Here is a 20,476-nt window from a genome sequence, read left to right on the forward strand (position 1 = left end):
GTTTAGGATGAAGTGACTTTTGTTATTATCCTGGGTTTAAGCTACATAATTTTGTGTTGATATAAAATTATTGTTGCAAGAAATATATTGACAAACGGCTCCATTAACAGCAAAAGTACATATAATGCCTGTGTTTATAGGCCAGTTAATAAAACATTCAAATAAGGAGTTGGTTTACAACAATATTGTCACATGATAGGCAACAACAAAAAATACCATAATGGAAAGTAGCTTTACAAAATATTGTCTACCACAGTCAACAAAACATTGGTAAATAAAGTTGAGCACTTCAATTAATGTCTGTGTGGCTTGCTGCTTGGTGTGGATTGTGTAACTGGTGTGGCTTGAGTGGTTGTAGCACTTTGCCCTTCTGTAAACTCTGTTCTTTGCAAGCTTTGCTTTGTTTTGTAACTTTTGGGGCTGTCGGCGCCTTCCACTTTAGTCCAGGTGTTTGACTAAGTTTCACATGTTGGTAGGAGCAGAACTTATGAGTGTAGAAGGAATTGTGTCCACTCTGTCAGTAGTTCCAGACTGCACAAAAATTAAAACGGTGTGAGTGAGGGATTATGTAGTTAAATCCATGTTAATTGAAGTTGAAATATTTTACCTCTCTGTATAACAGTACCACTTGAATCAAATACGCATACCATATCCTGCTGTCTTTGTTCTCTTAGACCGCATTTGCACCACCTCTTCTAGCTCATTGGTCTTCCTTTTTGGACCTCTTGCAACATTAGTTGATTGTTGTGTGCTTGGATAAATGATTGGTGGCAGTGAAGGATGCAACTTCCCATAGTTGAAGGTGTTGCTGCACTGCTCGGTGTTGTTGATGCACTTGCAGGTATTGTTTGATGCACTTCCAGCTGCTTGCAGTTCCACTTTCAGCAGTTTTCACCTCTACCTGAACTAGTTCCAGCCTTCCCATCTGGTTTTTTATGGCATACACATAACCAAAACTATCACTAGTAATGATGAATTCTTTCAATATTAGTAACAAAACAACAATAATACTTACTGCATGATGGCATCCTTTCTTGTTATGTCCTAGAGTCTTGCACAAAGAACATCTCATTTGTCTCCCTATCCTTGTACCCTTCCCAAACTTCTTCTTTGGTTCATCAACAGCCTTTGTCCTTTTTTTCTTTGGCCTCCCTGGGCATTGCAGTTATAAACAGGTGGCTCGAATAGCTGGCAGTGTGCTTTGGCGACAAATTCATTTAACTAGTTTAAAGGTTAATGAATCTGCTATATATGCTTAAGGTGGTATCCTTTCTATCCAATGGTCAGCATATGGCTCAAACCCTCGTATTTTTGAATGCATTGCTGTAATTGCATGTGCACAATGGGAATTCTTTGAGTTGCCATGATCTACAAGTACAGTTATATGCCCTAAAGTCAACAACTGTTTAATGGCCCATCTGGATGCTCATACCCTGTTTCCACCATTAAATTTGACCTTTCACATTTGGCGCCCTTTGTGAGCATTTCTCTCCAAGATTTCTCCATAGCCAATGGGTGATATCTCACCTACCCATTTTTTCAGAAAACTCTCTCATGCTTATTCATCCTCTTCCATACACTTGATTCTAATTATCCTCTAACATAGTAATGATAGACTTGTGCCTAGCTGCCAATATCCAACTATTGAATGTCTTCACACATGTTGTTCTCAACTAGCATTCACACTTACTAATGGTCTTTGAAATATGCCCTACACCATGTTTCCTTGTTGATTTCAGTAAGTCTGAACAATATTTCCCCCCAGCTGGTCCATTTCATCCAACTTCTTCTAAAGAAACCTCAATGATAGTCTCTTGCCACACTGCCAGAATTTTTTCCTTCTTTCCTCTCACCAGGCAAGTTTTGCTTCCAATTAGCACAGATATTGTTAGCACACCATCCTATTCAAGCAATTTGGCAATATAACTGAGTTATTGCTTAGATGAAGACCCTACACGTCATAAAAATTATATTGTTATAACTTAAACATAGATGAAAACAATTACACTTTAAAGAAGAGTATTAAGAAACCATACCTTCTTGATATCAGACATGACTGTCAGCCCTTCCTCCTTCAGTTTCTGTCAAGTTTAGATCATGCTTGAGACAACCTGATAAACCAGAGACCATGTATCCTTGATTCTTTCACTACTGCCCAAGCCACAGGAACATTTGATTATTTCCATCTTGGAAATGCAGAAAGCAAGTTCACCTTTACATTGGTTCCCCTTTAGGGAATGCACCATCAAAAGCCAATTATGTTCTGCACCCTTCTAACCACCAGTTTTTAATGCTTCAAGACAGCAATAAATGCCCATAAAGACTTCCTTGCCAGAAAACTGAAATCCTTAGATGTCCTTTAGTCACTACAGTAGTGCCAGGATTAGTAGACTTCAGCAATTTCTGCATAATCATGAAGCCTAGCAAATTTCTTTCTTGTAAATCAACCACATATTCTCCTTCATAACTATCATTTTTGCTCTTCTATAGGAAGTTTTGACTTCCATACAAACCATACTGATGCCTAGAGTAAGGCTTGAATCTGATGAAGTTAATTTGAGCCGCTCACTAACTATTCTGTCTTTGAATTTTTTTGCAATCCACTGGTGGGTTATTACATCTTGTTCCTGTTGTTTTCTTGTAGCATTTATGGACAGGGTAGTATGTAATCACCCTAACAGTTTCTGGGTGCTTGCCTTCAATGCTACCAAGGATATGCATGGACATCCATTTTGTGCACTTTGCCCCTAACCCTTTCCTTCTCATTAGGTTCAACTTAAGGTTGACACCTTTTTGAATAGAATATGTCTGCAATGCCCTCCCTAAAATCTTCTCTCCCAAATAACATAATAGCTAACATTAGAACAAGTACAACCACAATTATAATAGCAGCAACTCTCAACTTCGACCTTCCTTGACTTCTTTGACAATGGCATCGATCACTCTTCTTAATAAGAGCCGCAAGAAGAGTCTTGTAGTGTTCTTCCTCAATCGCAGGATCAACCCATCTGAAAAAGCCACAACCTTCACCAATCTCATATCTTCGGTAGCCCAGGAACCTCCTTCCAGGATTGGTGGGTGTTCGTGACATTTTAAGATCTGCAGCAACTCCACAATAACACAAAGGTTGCATCCTCATTGTTGAAGGAGAAGAGGCGGCAATAGCGTATTTGTTGCAGGAGAAGCAGAAAAAAATCCACTTTCAAAACAAAAGGAGATTGCAAAAATTGATGGGCAAAGAAGATTCACATGAAATTAAAATTCTATTTTTGACAGTTGAAGCTAACAAAGAAAGAAGAAGGCATCAGATTTGCTAAATTTAGCTTCTACAATGTTCAACAATGGAGAATAAGGTACAAAGAAGAAGATGGATGTTAAATAGGCTAAATTATTACTGTTAGAGCTTTTTTTACTGTCTTCACGCCCCTTACAGGCGTGTGAATCACGCACTGCAGCCACATATGACACATAGGATAAGCCACGTTGGATAAACGTTTATTATTCACGTTTTGAATGAGTATAAGTGTTCAATTGGCAAATATATAAGTTTGGGGACCGACATGACAGAGTGGGCGAAGTACAAGTGCCATTTAGGCTATTCTGCCTTTGAATAAAAGTCTCTAATTACCAAAAAAAAAAAAAAAAAAAAGAATAGGGTGCCCATACCAGATTGTGATGGATTTTATTAGCCGAATAAAGTAATAAAGAAAAAGTGTAGTACGGTGGGTCAAGCTTTATCTCTCAGAAAACGATAGATATTGCAATTATGAGAGAGAGACAGAGAGAGAAAGATAGAGGCGTTTGTGTTTGTTGCTGCTACTTTTCTAGAGTATCTACAAAACAACACAACGGTGCGAATGTTGGAAGAATGGAAGCAAACTAAAGGCCAACTATGGCGGCAAAAAGAAACTTAAAAATCTCCAAAATAATATTTACTAGTAACTCATATTTTAACCATTTGTCTGAAAGCAATAACTAGAACAGCTTAAAAACAAAGATGGTGAAAGAGTAAAGTTAAGTGTCTTTTTGAAGTGTTTTTCCTAACAGGGTTTGGTCTTACATCTCTTTTTCTGTTTTCCTTTTTACTAGTCATTGATAAGGAAAGGCAGTGACTTTTAGGGAGCTTATTTTTTCCAGTTTTAGCAGGGTTTTTTGTATATGGGTTTGGTGGAGGGTTCTATTAATGGCTTTAACGTTTCAGACAAGGCAAAGTTAGATGTTGGAAAAATTTCTACTACTACTACTACTACTATTTGTTACAATTTCCAACTGCAGAATACTGAATCATTCCCTTCCAAGATCATGATGGTTCATCATCAAGATCCTCACCGTCCATTCTCTGATGATGATGATAATGGAGGTGGTGGTGATAGTGGGCCCACTCTTAACCACAACGAAGCTAACAAAATGCCTTCTTCTAACGAGCACAATGTATATTCTGATGCTAGTTTTCTTCCTCCTCTTCCTCCTCCAGTTACTGGTGGTGCTGCTGTTGTAAGGACTTTTCAGCCTTTTGACATTTCTACCAACTCATCCCCAGGTAAAAAGCTTTTCTTTTTTCCTTTGTCCCTCCCCCCCCCTACCCCCCCCCCCCCCACCCAACCCCCCGGACCTTGACCTTAGTCCTAAACTAGTTACTTTATTTTTTTCTTGGTGTTTCCTTTTCAACTCTCTTCTCTCTTTCTCTGTGCTATTGAAAAAGAAAGATCTGAATTTAATACTAGTGGTACTGTTTTTGCTGCTACTTAAAAGAGCAGAGACAGAGAGTGAGTAAAGTGGAGAAACAGAGGAGAAAAGTGTCTGAATAATGGAGAATAAATGTATGTTTTTTGCTGTGTTGTAACTCTGCAGTAGTAGAAGGTATGGCAGCGGCTCTGGGGTTTCCTTTTACATGGTCTCAGTGGAAAGAACTGGAGAAACAAGCTATGATCTACAAATATATGGTCTCAGCTATACCTGTACCTCCAGATCTTCTCTTATCAATTTGCACTAATTCCTCTGGAGCTTCTCTCACTACCTGTAACATACTAACAACCCTTGTTTTTCCCTATTATCCTATCTATTTTTCCCTTTTTATTTTTTCAAGTTATATTGGTTTTTCTTGATTTTTTGGGCAGCGGCTAGTGGTTCAGTACAAGGGCAAAGATGCAGAAATATAAGGGATCTAGAACCAGGTAGGTGCAAAAGAACAGACGGCAAGAAATGGAGATGCTCAAGAGATGTAGCTCTTCATCAGAAGTATTGTGAGCGCCATATGCATAGAGGCCGTCCCCGTTCAAGAAAGCATGTGGAAGTTCATGCCCCTCTTAACAATAACAATGACAATAAGAAGACTCGAAATCACCCTGTTACTCTTGAATCTACTCCCATTGCTGTTCCTAAACCACCACCTACTGGTCAAACCAACAGCCTTTCAACACAGCCTCTTAGATCTGCCTTTCAACAAATGGAGGGTCCCTTGTTTCTTCATGATAAAATGGGGCAAAACATCTCCACTGATTCCTCTTTCAATGAATTACACAGGTTTTTATTTTTGTAGCTGCTATTTCATTCTTAGTTATGAGCTTTAACATTGTCTTTGGCCCTGCCACTGTGATTGAGGTTAAGTCTTGTTAGTACTAGTCCCACATCGGTTGGATTTAAGGCTATAATACTTGCTTTTATAGCTAGCTTTAGGGTTGAGTTAGGCCGAAAGTCTATTTCATTATTGATCACCTTTAATTTTATTTAGTTAATTTTTAATGGAAAACCCCCGCATTTTTATAGTTTTTGTTTGTGTTTTGATGATTAAAGAAGTTCGGGCTGGACGATGGAAGGCGAGTTGGTGGCGAAGGCTGGTGCTGGACAGCAATGGCAACATTTGATGGACTCAAACATTCACCCGGCGGACTGGCAGGATAGTTACAGGGAAGAGGCACTGAATTTACTGGCGTGTAGAGATTTGGAAAGAACTGAAGATGTGAGTATGAGGCACAATGGTGAGTTCAATTTCATGATAAATCCTGAATTACTTTCTTTGGATAAGCAAACTGTAAGGGAAGCCCCAAGGGACTTGATTAATGCATGGTCAAATGATAACATCTACAACAATAGTAACAATGAGAATATGGAGGAGGGTTCGCTATGGCCATCGGAAGGGAACATCTCTCCGTCATCACTTACTCTATCTATGGCTATGGCTGCGGGCAATGCGCTTGATGAGGATATGGGATTGGAGAGTAGTGTTATGAATAACTCGTATCAGAACAAGTCTTGGGAGAAATTCAGTTGGGTACCTTTTGCATCTGGAGGACCATTGGCTGAAGTTTTACATCCTAGCTCTTCTATTAATCAAGGTGAAAATCCAGCCTCTTCATATACAAGCAATTGTGATTCAATCAGCCCTGCAGCAACAACCGTTTCGTCGCCATCTGGAGTTCTTCAGAGGACAATGTTTTCACACTCTGATGGCAGTGTTTGCAACAGCCCAATTCTTGCACCTCCGACTAACACATCTGAGACGGTTCCGTTCCAGTGGCTAAGTTAGAAGAGAATGGCCAAATGGCTCTTCCCTTTTTTTCTATTTCCTTTTAACAGTTGTTCCTTTCTAGCCAATGATACCAGAAGTTTCAAAAGTGAATGTCTAAAGTTCATTTCAGGCAATCTCAGTTCCCAACACTAGATCAAAAAAGTGTTATACTGCTATCCTGCAAGCTGTTTTGAAAAGCTTTCTTAAATTTCAGCAATTGTACTTGTATGTCAAAAGAGTACAGTTTTTTTGCCTCGTTTGTGCTGTGTCTGTCTTAAGTCTTAACATACAAAAACGAATTAGAATGTTCTAATCTCGGGTTTATCATGGGAATGACATGTGGTGTTATGTGCTCTGAAGATTCTTAAATAAAATACTCCTATTATAGTACCAAAAGGAACAGGGATAATGGCCTTGGTCTATGTTACTCGGATTCTCCCATTGTCACACCCGTGTCGGAACCTTAAAAAATATCAAGTTTGGAGGATCCGACACACACCCAACAACATTTTATGAACTGGCTAGTCTTTAGGACTGTGCCTATGTTTTCTTGAGCTGGCTAGTCTTTAGGACTGTGCCCCTTCTTTTGGCTGCGAAAAATATTCTCAGTTTGACTTGATGGATACAGCGATATACTCCTTTAAATATTGCTTTTTAAAATTTGAAGACCTGTATAATATCTTTGACTCTGTTCGGATGGGATTAAGTGTGGACGAGTTTCATGATATTCATCTACTCCTTTGGAGATATTGGAGTGTGATTTCACATCCAGCAGCTTTTAGCTTGTATTCAATTTCCATGTTATTTTTCATTTCAGTTCCTTTTGTTCTGTGTTCAATCAGATCAACCCGGATTTTTGGAAGACAATGATTATATCGCATGACGCAGTCAAGAAATCTAGTGGTTTTTTAGTAGTTCGTGTGAATTTTGGGATATATGCGGAAGGCAACAATAAAAGCTAGTAGGAGTACTACTTCTTTACTCCCTCTGCTCCCATAAATTTGCTTTTTGTGCTTTTCCTGAGCTAAAATAAAGTAATATGTGACTTAAATTTCTAGATGATATTGTACGACTTTTTTTATAATACAATGCAATTTATAGTACTAATGGTATGTCATATAAGTAACTTTTTTAATGATTGTCTTTTCAAAGTTAAACTAATCCATGATCAATTTTAAAAAAACGGTTCATTAGCTCTTGAAAATATGGAATACAGTGCAATTTTACATGTTGGGTAAAACGAAAAAGACAGTCTGTAGCAACAAGTTGAGATGGCCGAGTTGGTCTAAGGCGCCAGATTAAGGTTCTGGTCCGAAAGGGCGTGGGTTCAAATCCCACTCTCAACATTTCATTTTTCTTTTTCAGGAGTTGGACTGGCGCACATCTTTTTCTGTTTTTACTATTTCTGGCAGATGATGATGAATGGAAACTGGTGCAAATTACGTTCCCTCGTTTTCTTTTCTTTTTTGGAATTTTTACCTCCTATAGTAAAGGTTAACACCTTATTTATTTTAAATAAATATCATTTAAAAAAATTATATTCTATAGATACCTTTTAAGGTTTATAGCAAAATATTTAATTTTGATTACATCCTAGCCCTAAGCCACTAAATACGCTAATCAATTACACTATTTTTTTTCTCTCTCTACTTTGATACATCCCATTCTCTTTCCCCATCTCATTAAAATTTCCAATCTCCTGCTCCTTCCACCGATTTTCTTTCTATCCCTTCCCACTTTCCCCTCCCTTAACTCAAATTCTTTGGTTTTCCTCAAAATATCAGTACCTTTTGATACATAATAGCCGAATTGTTGAAACCAAACTTCCTCTTAGATTCCTTTTTTTCCCCTCTTATCGTTAGTCTTCTAGCCAACCAAAGTATTATTTTATTTTTTTTCCAAATATTCCCTAATAAGTGATTTTCATGGAGCCAATTGAAAGGGATCATTCGATCCTTCCTTTGTTGCGCCGTTTTATTGTCCTTGCTGAACCGAAGTAAGAATATTTTTTGTTCCTCATAACCATCCTAGGTTTGGGACAGCAGCAAGTATGGGCCTATAGAATTCATTGTCTTTTTTTTTTCATTGTAATTCAATGTATCTCGCTGTATTTCATGTATTTTATTATATTCTCTGTCTTTTTTTTCATTGTATTTCAACGTATCCCGCTTCTATGTATTTCATCGTATTCACTGTCTCGCTATATGCCATGAACGTATTCATAAGTTTTTTTTAATTAATATAATTTATGTATTCAGATGTATTATATAATTTCTCTGAAGATTGCTATGTGTTTGGATATTTTTTGGTTGAGAATTTTTTTTATAAATGAAAATACAAATTTTATGTGTTATAATTAAGTTTGTTGAGTTATATTAGGAGTCTATTATGTTAATTGATTCACTTTCCGTTTTAAAAACAGTGTAATCCCTTATTTCACTCTGTGAATACAGTCGAATACAATAATCTGTCCAGTTGTAATCCCATGTTTCACTCCATGAATACAGTCGAATACACTCGAATACAACAACTGGTTAGTTGGACTTCCCTGATTCACGCCTATTTTTACTACTGTATTCATGAATACAATAGCTTAAATACATCAAATATATCTTATAACCACATAAAAGGTATCTATAATCCGTAATATAGCAAATGGTATCTATAGATGGCTAATTACTACTAAAAGATAGTGCTTTATAAAAATTTCCCTTCTTTTTTTCCTTAACTAGATGGTTATGGCCCGTAAGCACGGGCCCAATATTGTCAGAGTTGAAATTAGGATTAGTTACCTCCTATAGCAAAGGTTGATACCTTATTTATATTAAACAAATATCCTTTTAAAAAATTATATTCCATAGCTACCTTTTGACTTTTTATAGCCAAATATCTATTTATGGTCACTTCCTACCCTTAAGCCATAAAATAAGCTTTGTATTATTTTTCTCTTTCATATCCCCTCAAATTTCTCATATCTCCTACCCCATATCTCTCTCTATTTGCATCGACTTTCTATTACACGCCCTAAAAAGCAGATGCGGAAAATGTATTCATCTGCGTATCTCCACAGGATGGTTTTTTGGGATTGCACTGTATATTACGCCATGACTGCATTACTGGTTCTTGAGAGCAGACTAAAGGAATGAAAAAGCATTGATGAAGTCAACACCATATTTTTTATGGTCAAGATGTGAGATCCATTTTCCGCTGGGACTTAGTGTGATATATAAACAATTGGGTGCTATTATATTCATATGTTTGTTAATGGTTGAAAATTCCGTAGCTAATATTGTTTTTTTATTGAACAAAGACGACGGAGTTGGGGGCTGAGCAACTTGAATTTTCTATTAATATAATTCAATGTATCTTGCTGTATTTCATTGTATTCATTGTATTTCAATGTATCTCGTTGTATTCTATGTATTTCATTCTATTCATTGTCTTTTTTTCTATTGTATTTCAATGTATCCCGCTGTATTCTACGTATTTCATTGTATTTACTGTCTCGCTATATTCCATGAATGTATTCATATGTTTTGTTTAATTACGATAGTTTATGTATTCAGATGTATTATATAATTTCTCTGAAGATTGCTATATTTTTGGGGTATTTTTCGGTTGAGAATCTTTTCTATAATTGGAAATACAAAATTTGTGTATTATAATTGAGTTTGTTGAGTTATATTAGGAGTCTATTATGTTAATTGATTTACTTTCCGTTTAAAAACAGTGTAATCCCCTATTTCACGCCGTGAATACAGTCGAATACAATAATCTGTCCGGCTGTAATCCCATGTTTCACGCCATGAATATAGTCGAATACACTCGAATACAAAAATCTATCTAGCTGTAATCCCCTGATTCACGCCTAGAAATGCTACTGTATTCATGAATACAGTAGCTTAAATACATCGAATACACTCTAAAAAATCTGAAAACATAGCTATAGGAAGTAATATAGCTACAACTAGCTAATAACCACTAAAATACAGTGGTTTCTGAAAGTTTCTCTTGAAATTAACAGCTTCAAATTATTTATATTCATTTTCAAACAAAATATGTACTCATGCATGTTCTGTGGCTGCCAAATAATACATTCTTCACATCCACGGACCTTCATATCATGGATGCATTTAGAAACAAAATCAAGTTGTACACAAGTTACATAATATTGAGAGTATAGCAATTTTTACTGCCATGAAATTACACACACACACACACACATATATATATATATATATATATATATATATATATATATATATAGATATATATATATATATATATATAGTCCTTTGTATGGTCATTGTTTTATTCTTTATAAATCATTTATTTTTTAGGGGCTAAGTTAGTGCAAGCAAATGTGCATTGTCTTTGGTCTTTGTATGGAATGTTTTTCACATTTCTTTTTAGGCCTCCAGTCTCTACATAAAAATATTGCTAGCTCCAAGTAGTATATGCTTAAGAGTTCTGGCTATAAGAAATGTAATAAGAGATAAGAACTTTCAATAGAAAACTCCAATTTATTCACAATATTAGTTATATCTTCTGTGCTAGCAAAGAATATAACAATATTTCATTTGGACTAATAACGGGGGTAATATTTATCTATAACGGAGTATCGAAAGGATAAGCTTATTGTACCCGGTATGGATAATCTTCTACCGTGGGTAATGTTTATCTATAACCGAGTACCGAAGTGATAAGCTTCTTCAGGAGGCTTATTTCCAATAGAGTACTAAATAGATAAACATATTTACGGCGGAGTCCCATATGGATAAGCTTCTTCAGGAAGCTTATTTACAACGGAGTACTAAATGAACATCCATAATATAATATATATTTATAACACTCCCCCTTGGATGTTCTTTAAAAGATAATGTGCCTCATTAAAACCTTACTAGGAAAAATCCCATGGAAAAAATCCTAGTGAAGGAAAAAGAGTACACATATTTCGTAATAGGCATTGCTAGGTGCCTCATTAAAAACCTGTAAGGAAAACCCCGTGGGAAAAAACCTTAGTAAGGAAAAAAGAGTGCATCGCGTATTTTACTCCCCCCGATGAAAACCTTGTTTCAAATATTCGAGTCTCCACATTCCAATCTTGTATACCATCTTCTCAAAAGTTGAATTTGTAGAGAATATTATCCACCACTATTTCAGATCGATTTAAATTAATCTCATCAAACCAAGAAGTTGCTACAAGTCATTTCATTGAGTTCCTTGCAACCTGCCTGCATCAACTGCTTGTAGAAAACTTCAATGGAGTACTAAATGGATAATCTTCTTCAAGAAGATTATCTATAGCGGAGAATCCACAATAATATTTTCAAAGCACTCCCCCTTGGATGTTCATTATTAGGTGTCTCGTTAAAACCTTACTAGGAAAAACCCTGTGGGAAAAAAATCCTAGTCAAGGAAAAAGAGTACACTAATAACATACATTGCAAGCTGCCTCATTAAAAACCTTACCAGGAAAAACCCAATGGGAAAAAACCTGAGCAAGGAAAAAAGAGTACAGTGCAGAGACTTGGGTATATCTGGACCAAGGAGTTCACCATCCTCTTCTGGAGGTAAGAACGGATCCTTAATCCGTGTAGGAGAAGAACTATATCTTGCTAGTAAATTAACAGAAAATGTTGTGCCAGGCCTTGTAGCATTAGCAAGATACATTAGTGCACCAATTGCACTGAGATAGGGTACTTCGGGACCAAGGAGTTCCTCATCCTCTTCTGGAGGTCGGAACAAATCCTTATCCACTTCAAGTGATCGAACAACCATTGGTGTATTCAATGGGTGCGCTTTGTCCATGTAAAAGTGTTTTAAGACCCTTTCTGTATAGGCAGATTGATGGATAAAGATCATGTCTGCTAAATGTTCAATTTGCAGACCAAGACAAAGTTTTGTCTTTTCAAGATCTTTCACTTCAAATTCTTTCTTAAGATATTCAATTGCCTTTTGGAGCTCTTCTGGAGTTCCAACAAGATTTATGTCATAAACATAAACAGCAAGTATATCAAATCCTGAACACATGGACACATATATGTAACTTTCTTTCAGCAAATATTCACTGAGGCGATAATACCACATATGCCCAGATTGCTTTAAACCGTACAAAGATCTTTATAATCTGATCGAGTATATTTTCTGAGACTTTGAATTATATGCTTCAAGCATTTTAAATCCTTCAGGGATCTTCATATAGACTTAATCAAATGAGTCATATAGGTTATGCTTTGCATTTAAATGGCATGGCATCTCCAGGTGCCTGGACTACAAGTCCGATCCTCACAATCTTTTACAATATTGTGCACTATATTGTATCAAATATATCGTCGACGATCATTTTGTATCGGTTCCTAAACGACATAACTTGTTGAGAACTCATCACTTTCTTTATTTTCAGGTACCTGAACTTCTTCTGGAGTTTCATGAAATGTTATGTTGTGGGCTCTTCTAGAGCTCATTTCCTCCTCACTATGATTATTTTGATCATTAGCTCCTATAATTTTTCAAGGATTATTACCTTTGGAACCGATTGGTCTACCACGCTTCATGCGTACAGTAAATTCTATCCTTCAAGGACTTTAATTTTAATAGGAGCATTTACAGCTGAAATATGATATTTAATTTTGGATCAGCAAATGCTTCTGGCATTTTACTTGAATTATCTTCTAAGTGAGGATCATATTAATGATAATTCAATTCATATAGCATATTTTTCAGCTGTTTATTCCATCCCCCATATGTTAGAAAAACTAACATATATCCCCAATCTTCTTTGGGAAACATATCTTTGTGCATTATGGTAGTGAAATTAATCATATACCACACATCAAAAGATAGTAAAAATATTGGTTTCTGATCCTAAACCAATTGTGAGGGGAGGACTTATCATATATTGTTGGTTTGATGCATACAAGTGCTGCTATATGCAATTTAGAAAATCTTAGACCAACGCATGAAGCTTTGTTCTCATAAGCAATGATTTAGCCATTAATAGGAGGTATTCAATGCTAAAACAGCTTGGATATAAACCAGCATTATCAAGATGAACTGTCTTGATTTCATAATATGAAAGTTATGCTCTTAGTTGAGAAAAGCAATTTCAAATGCTAAATTGCAGGTTGACAATGAACACACATATAACCATCTTATATATGCATCTATAAGTGGTTCACATGATAGGTGAATGGGCCCATATTTACCTTTTATATATTCCAGAATTCAGGGGTCTTAGTCCCAACTTTAGCCGGTATAACTAATTTATTATGAGAACAAGCAGCACAAGAGAATTCTTGAAGAATCTTCTGGTTCTTCAGTATATGCTTATCAGAATTCTCAAATAGCTCATTTGAAAATGGAAAATGAAAACTTTAATTTTATCATGGCATGTGTTATCTCTTAGTAATCTTCTAGTTTACTATGGCATAAACTTTTGCATTAGTAAACTTCTGGTTTACTATGATACATGATGTAGTATAAATTGAAGATATAAGGCGGGTAACTTCTCATATACATATTATTTTACCCTCTATGATTGTGGAAATGTGAAAATTTTCAATCTTCCAATCATTTATAGTCCCAATATGATAGCCAGTTGTATTAGTAAATTTCGGGTTTACTAAAAAATAAGTTTTGACCACAATTATATAATATGAATGACAAATTTGCATATAAGCTCTTCGGGAGCCTTCAATTTATTTTCCATAATCAAATATTATTCAGACACTACTTGTATCATGTGTCTTTTAGACAAACAGTTAGCTCTTCAGGAGCTTTTGATAATTTTGTACTACCAAATAGTGCTCAGATACTTCTGGTGTCATGAGAGAAAATCATAATCAAATTGACAATATAAAGACAATTCTAAATTTATAAATGTAAGAAATTAAGAATTTCAGTATTTTTACCACCAACTTTGTTGGGTTTTGTATTTAATATATATTAAATATATAAAAGAGGGTGAATGGGAAATGGAGGAAAATGAAATTTTTGAGTAAAATTTTAAGTTACCCCCCTACCCCCCCCCCAGTAAATGGACATTGTCCCATATTGGAAGATGAAGAGATTTTTTATGGGTATATAAGAAATTGCTCTTCTTCTAGCTCTTAAAGAGTTGAGAAGAAGGCAAGCCTTGCGCCGTCGTCGTCGTCGTCGTCGTCGCTCGCTCGGCTCGGCTCGGCTTCGGCTTCGGCTTCGGCTTCGGCTTCGGATTCGGATTTGGTCAAATGATCGATTGATTGATTAACTTTTTGGACCAAATTTATTTGTTAATAGTAAAATATTAACAGAAATGTTATTTGTTTTAATAACAGAATATTAATATTAAATCCAATCCGTTTTTCTGTTTTGGTAACAGAAAAGTAACTACCCTCTTCAATTTTTCCTCTTTATTTTCCCTCTTTATTGTTGAGTAAATGGCCATTTATGTAATGGCATTTATGCTGTGGCCGTTTTACATAAACAGCCATTCTGAAGAGTTGCACCTCTTCAGATTTCAGCCCAACTTTGGCTATAAATACAACACTATTCTGCTCAGAATTTCACTACGATTTTCTGAGTTTCCTCCTTCTTCTGCATACTTTTAGCATCAAACAAAGCAACAGTAAGTGTGATTTGCTAACCGAACTTTGTGTTCGCTGAAACACTTGGGTTTGAAGTACCACTACACCAGTGTGTAATTCGTTCTATCCTGGGAGGAAATAATCCATAACCTTGGGTACTAGGAGGGGATTAAATTCCTTAAGGAAACACTGTGAATTCAGTGGGCTCGNTACCTCAATATTTTTGATTGTTGCATCATGTGCATCGACTCTCTCATTAATTTTTGCATTAGACCCAATAACCTGCTGCATCATTGCTTCAAGTCTAGCAAACCCATCTTCCTGGCTTCCACCATGCTGCTGCTGAGGTGGGTGATACCCTTGCTGCTGATTCTGATTGTTGTATCCTTGTGGTCATGGGTAAGGTGCCATATTGTTGGGGGGTCTCATACCTCCCATGTTCCCAGTGTTGAACTGTGGCTGTGCTGGCCTGTACTGCTGATTTTGTTGACCCCAATTCTGACCACCCTGTGTCTGGCCGCCATAATTAGACACATAGTTCATGTCTTCAGGGTAGTGATGATGATCGTGTTCTGCATTCCACTGATTACAACCTGGCTGACTAATGCAAGATGCGCACAAGCCCCCATTAGTAGTATCAACAATATGTACCTGCTGTTTCTGCCTTGACTCTTCCACCTTTTTGGTGAGTATGCTCATCTGGGTCAATAAGGTGGCCATATTTTCAGCCATAGAATTGGATGGATCTAAAGGCACTGAGTGCACCACTAGAGTGATGGGTTCACTTCTGGTTACCCATCCCGAATTTTGTGCCATCTTGTCAAGCAGACTCTGGCCCTCTCTCCATGTTTTGCTCAAGAATGCCCCACCAGCTGAAGCATCAACAATGTTCTTTACGCTATCTGACAATCCCATGTAGAACTGCTTCCCCAACATTAGATCTGGAACAGCATGGTGTGGACATATGACCAACATCCCTTTAAAACGCTCCCATGTTTCATGCAAAGTCTCCATCGGTCTCTGTTTAAAGCTCAAAATCTCATCAATTTGTTGAGCAGTTTTGTTGGGTGGATGGAACTTGTTGTGAAATTGCTTGACCAGCTCATCCCACGTTGCTATAGAATTTATGGGGAGTGAATTCAGCCAAGTCTGGGCAGCTCCTGTCACTGAGAATGGAAACAATAATAGTTTGATTGCTTCCGGAGTTACATTGGGTTGCCTTTGGGTTTTGCAGATAGACAGGAAATTCTTTAAGTGCTTCTGAGGATCTTCAACTTGTGACCCCGAAAATAGTCCCTTATTCTGCAACAAGTGCAGCATGTTATTCGTGATTTGGAATGACTCAGCCTGTATCTGCGGGACTACTATCGCTGTGGATAGATTCTCAGCTGTGGGCTGTGCCCAGTCATAGAGAGCAGCCTCTGGCGCTGGCGCTATTGGTGCTGCTGGGTTTTCCTGGTTATCTCCCATGTTTGTTTCGAATTGTGCAGTTGTTGGTTGTTGTTTGTTTTGTCGGTTGGCCCGATTCAAAGCCCTGAAAAATTTCTCGGGATCTGATAATGCTTCTAATACTTCACCAGATCTCGATGAGTTTCTAGGCATGCACCTGTGCAACCAAGTCAACAAACGTTAAAATTTCAATGTAAAATTGGGTGTAGAGAAAACTGACTACTCTAAGAATTTTTGATCTTCTTTCAATTGTAATTGATAACACCGTTAATTCCCCGGCAACGGCGCCAAAATTTGATCACGCCCAACTATGCCTTCTAAAAAGGACAATGCGGTCGTTGCAAATATAATCCGGTTTACAAGTCCGGAGTCGAATCCCACAGAGAATTAACCTATCAATTACCTTTGTTGGAATCACTAAATCCTTTATAATCACTTTCCCAAACTTTGTAAACAATATTGGATGGTATTTCTACTAACTAAGATTGAAAATAAATAACTAACAGCTGTAAACTAAATATTCTTGGGTTGAAAACAATAATGAGAAGGTTCTAAGATAGTGATTTCCCCTATTGATGAAATCCCTTCCGGTTACGTTGCATATAGATTCACCAAAATATCTCTATCAATCATGAGCACTCTTATTACCGTAAATCTCTCCCGAGTAATTGCGATAATTTACTAGACGCACTCTCCCGAGCTACGCTAGCTGGCTTTGATTATTACAGCTCACTTTAGATTACACACAAGGCTTCGTTATCCCTAATCCTGCCTTTAAACCCGCAATTATAAATCCCTCTTATACTTTGGGAGTGGTGTTGTTCAATAATTACCTAAATATGCACTCTCTCCCGAGTTATGCACACTAAATAGGCACAGCTAATTGAGGATCCTGTCAATTAACTACAATAAACACGTAATTGAACAAATAGAGATTAACCGGCAAACTATATGAACATAATCAAGAAGTTCATCCTTCAATAGGTTCCATCAAAACCTTAGACTAAAGTATTTAGTTACTCATGACAACTTGAAGATAATCTACGATAATATTCATCATGGAAAATTGCAAGAAAAAGATGAAATAAAGAACTATGATGTTTTGGGTGATCTCTCACACTTGTGTTTCTTGCCCAAGAACTCTCTAAAACCAATCTGACCTAATGTAGCCGAAATCCTACTTTTTATAAAGGTTTTACACCAATTTTTCCCGACTTGACAATCCTGCCCCTGGCTGTTTCGCGTTCTGCCGCGGTCCCACCGCTGTTACGCCGGGACCGCGGCCAAAAGGGGTCTCTGAATCTTCATCTCTACTCTGCCGCGGTCGGTCCTACCGCGGTTACGGTCTGACCGCGGCAGGCCAACTTCTGCCTTCCTCTGACTTTTCATTGGTGCATTTCTTGGGCATTGTTTGATTGGCCTCCTTTTCTCCGTCATTGATCCCAAACTTGCTCCATCGACTTATTTCTTTGGATATAACCTGCAAAGCATGAAAAGCACTAATCAGAGCATTTGGTTATCACTTTTTACAACAAAGCTATACAAAAATGTAATTCTTTAGGGTCTAATTATAGTCTAATTCACCTATTATCAACAACCACGACCATCCTTTTTGCCATCGTCGTTATATCCATCAGGACAAGAACAAATATAACTCCCTGGGGTGTTTGTGCAGTTCTTTTCACATGAATTGGTGTTTGGATCAGCACATTCATCAATATATAAAACGGTCATGAGATACTCACTTTATTTGGATAAAAGGGTCATATTTATTTCTGTATTATTCGAAATTGAGCAACCTTAATGTCCATTAAAATTTGTAGTCTTATATTATCCCAGTCAACGGAGAAAGGTCTCATTTTCACTAGCTCCAATTTGAGTGTTATTCAAATTATTGTCAAAAGTTGAAGGATGAATATGGACATTTTTCTCGAAAAAATTGGGCATGTGAAATCTACTCATTTTATATTGGAGCTCTGTTAGAGGGTCAAGAGAAAAACGAGACATTTTTCTTACCGTTAACATAATATTAGACCAAAAGTTAATTGAAGGAAAAAATTGAGCAATTTTGAAAGATACATGAATAAATTTGGATGTCTTTCCTATTTTAAGAGCTAAGTTACTTTTAAAGAGTTTTGCATTTTATAAATTATATTCTTAAACTATGCTCTCCTAATCCACAATTGACGGTCTAATTAACTAGCTCCTAATCTTGACTATTTAGAATTTTTTGTATACTTTGGTATACGAAATTAATTACTAGCTCGTCTAATTCACACTAATTTTTAGGGACGAGTATGGTCTCTGTCACGAGTATCTCCATTTTTAGGAATATCTATGGTTAAGGTGGGAGATCCTATCCACTTCATTACATTATTTAGTACTCCCTCCGCCCCCAATTTATATAGTAGTGTCGAACTTGATGCGGAGTTTAAGAAAGAAACAAAGACTTTCGAAATTTGTGGTCTAAATTAAATTATAAATTTTTGTGTGACTGTAAATTATTTCATTAAGGGTAAAGTAGAAAGTTTAAAGTTAAATTATGGGATAATACATAAGATGCTCCTTGAACTTGTCCCCAAAAATTAGTTTCCCATTCAACCTTTATGGGTGTTCATTTTCTATTCTATGCTTGTCCGAAATGAATTTAATACCACCCTAAAGGCTGATGTGGCAAAATATTAAAAAAAATTAAAGTGGAGGCGCGTATTATCAAAATTTAAGGTAAAAAAAAACATATTTTCTTGGACTTCCCCTCCCCACCCCCTTTCCTCTTCATCTTCACCCCTCCCCGCCCCCCTCTGAAACCCTTCTTTTTCTCTATCTCAATGCCATTTCTTTCTTCTCCATTTTCACTCCACTCCTTTTTAAGAACAGATTTTCTTGCTCTTTTCCCTTTTCTTTTCTTTCTCCCACTTTTTCTCTCTCTTCCTTCTATTTTCCATCATCAAAACCTCCATTGCTGCCTATCCCCCTTCCTCTTTCCGGCAGAAAATTAAGATGAAAAGTTAATGAGAGGTTGTAAAAATCATCAGTTGTATTCTCACCTTTGACTATTGAAAACCCATGAAAATTAAATGAATTAACATGGAAAAACTCAATTAAACTATAAAATTCCACCAGATGTTGGTCGAAAAATCTCTTCCGGTGTCGCAGAGCTTCCATTTTCTTCTGTCAACCTCCAACCACAGTCATATCTCACTTCTCAACCCCTTTTCTATTGGTATTACAATGCCAAAAATCTTAATTAACTTGAAAACTAATTTATCTAAATCTAATTTTATAATTGGGGTGATGCATTGTACGAAGGGAGTCTGAGAAAAGAGATTTTCAAAACAAATATAAGCAAGGAGATGGAAATTTAAAAAAGAGAAATAAGAAAAAGGAGTAAAAATTAGAAAACAGACAAAAAAGAAAAGGTAAAATCAACTTGAATCTATTGGGATAATATGTGGTCAAGACATAGGGAGAGTGTGCAACACCTTCCACCACGAGACTGGTTGTATATGTCTCAGGGAGGTATTAAATTCAATTCGGACAAGTATAGGATGGAAAATGAACACCCGTAAAAGTTGAATGAGAAACTGACTTTTGGGGACAAGTTGAGAGTGCAACTTATATATTATCCCTTAAATTATTTCTAAATAAGGAAGTATGATATTCTTTTTGGAACAGTAAAGAAAAAAGTATTGACACATAAATTGGGACACAAGGAATAGTAGCTATCTTGACTTCTAACTTCTTCTTAGATTCAAGCCTTCAACAACACTCAAAATTATTACTCCAATAATCTTTATTACATAAAAATTTCATTAAAAACACTATTCAATTTGCTATTATTTTTTAAGGTATATAATTTTTTTCAAGAGATATTTCTACTCACAAATTAAATAGTGAAAAAAACTCTTTTTTATTTTTTTATTTTTTTATTTTTTATGTGTGTGTGGTGGTG

General features: G+C 36.4%; 1 protein-coding gene and 1 non-coding gene across 3 annotated transcripts; both read left to right on the plus strand.

Moving 5' to 3' along the window:
• On the plus strand, positions 3,769-6,642 carry LOC109227895 (growth-regulating factor 3-like). 2 transcript variants are annotated; one of them, XM_019393090.1, is made up of 4 exons: positions 3,769-4,540; positions 4,852-5,019; positions 5,118-5,523; positions 5,794-6,642. In XM_019393090.1, the coding sequence occupies exons 1-4, from the start codon at positions 4,159-4,161 to the stop codon at positions 6,524-6,526; spliced, it is 1,689 nt and encodes a 562-aa protein (XP_019248635.1). In that variant the 5' UTR covers positions 3,769-4,158; the 3' UTR covers positions 6,527-6,642. The 2 variants fall into 2 exon arrangements, with proteins under 2 accessions (XP_019248635.1, XP_019248640.1); XM_019393095.1 differs by having other exon boundaries at positions 5,797-6,642.
• TRNAL-AAG lies at positions 7,774-7,854 on the plus strand. The gene has a single exon. It is a non-coding gene; the product is annotated as a tRNA-Leu (tRNA).

Source organism: Nicotiana attenuata, chromosome 1 (genome assembly GCF_001879085.1).
Source record: "Nicotiana attenuata strain UT chromosome 1, NIATTr2, whole genome shotgun sequence".
NCBI classification, from domain to species: domain Eukaryota; kingdom Viridiplantae; phylum Streptophyta; class Magnoliopsida; order Solanales; family Solanaceae; genus Nicotiana; species Nicotiana attenuata.

Excerpts from the sequence above, each read along its gene's own strand:
- LOC109227895 (XM_019393090.1), top strand. The coding sequence starts at position 4,159 with ATGGGTTTGGTGGAGGGTTCTATTAATGGCTTTAACGTTTCAGACAAG. Across the intron at positions 4,541-4,851 it reads TTCTACCAACTCATCCCCAG|TAGTAGAAGGTATGGCAGCG; the intron begins GTAAAAAGCTTT and ends GTAACTCTGCAG. Across the intron at positions 5,524-5,793 it reads TCTTTCAATGAATTACACAG|AAGTTCGGGCTGGACGATGG; the intron begins GTTTTTATTTTT and ends TGATGATTAAAG.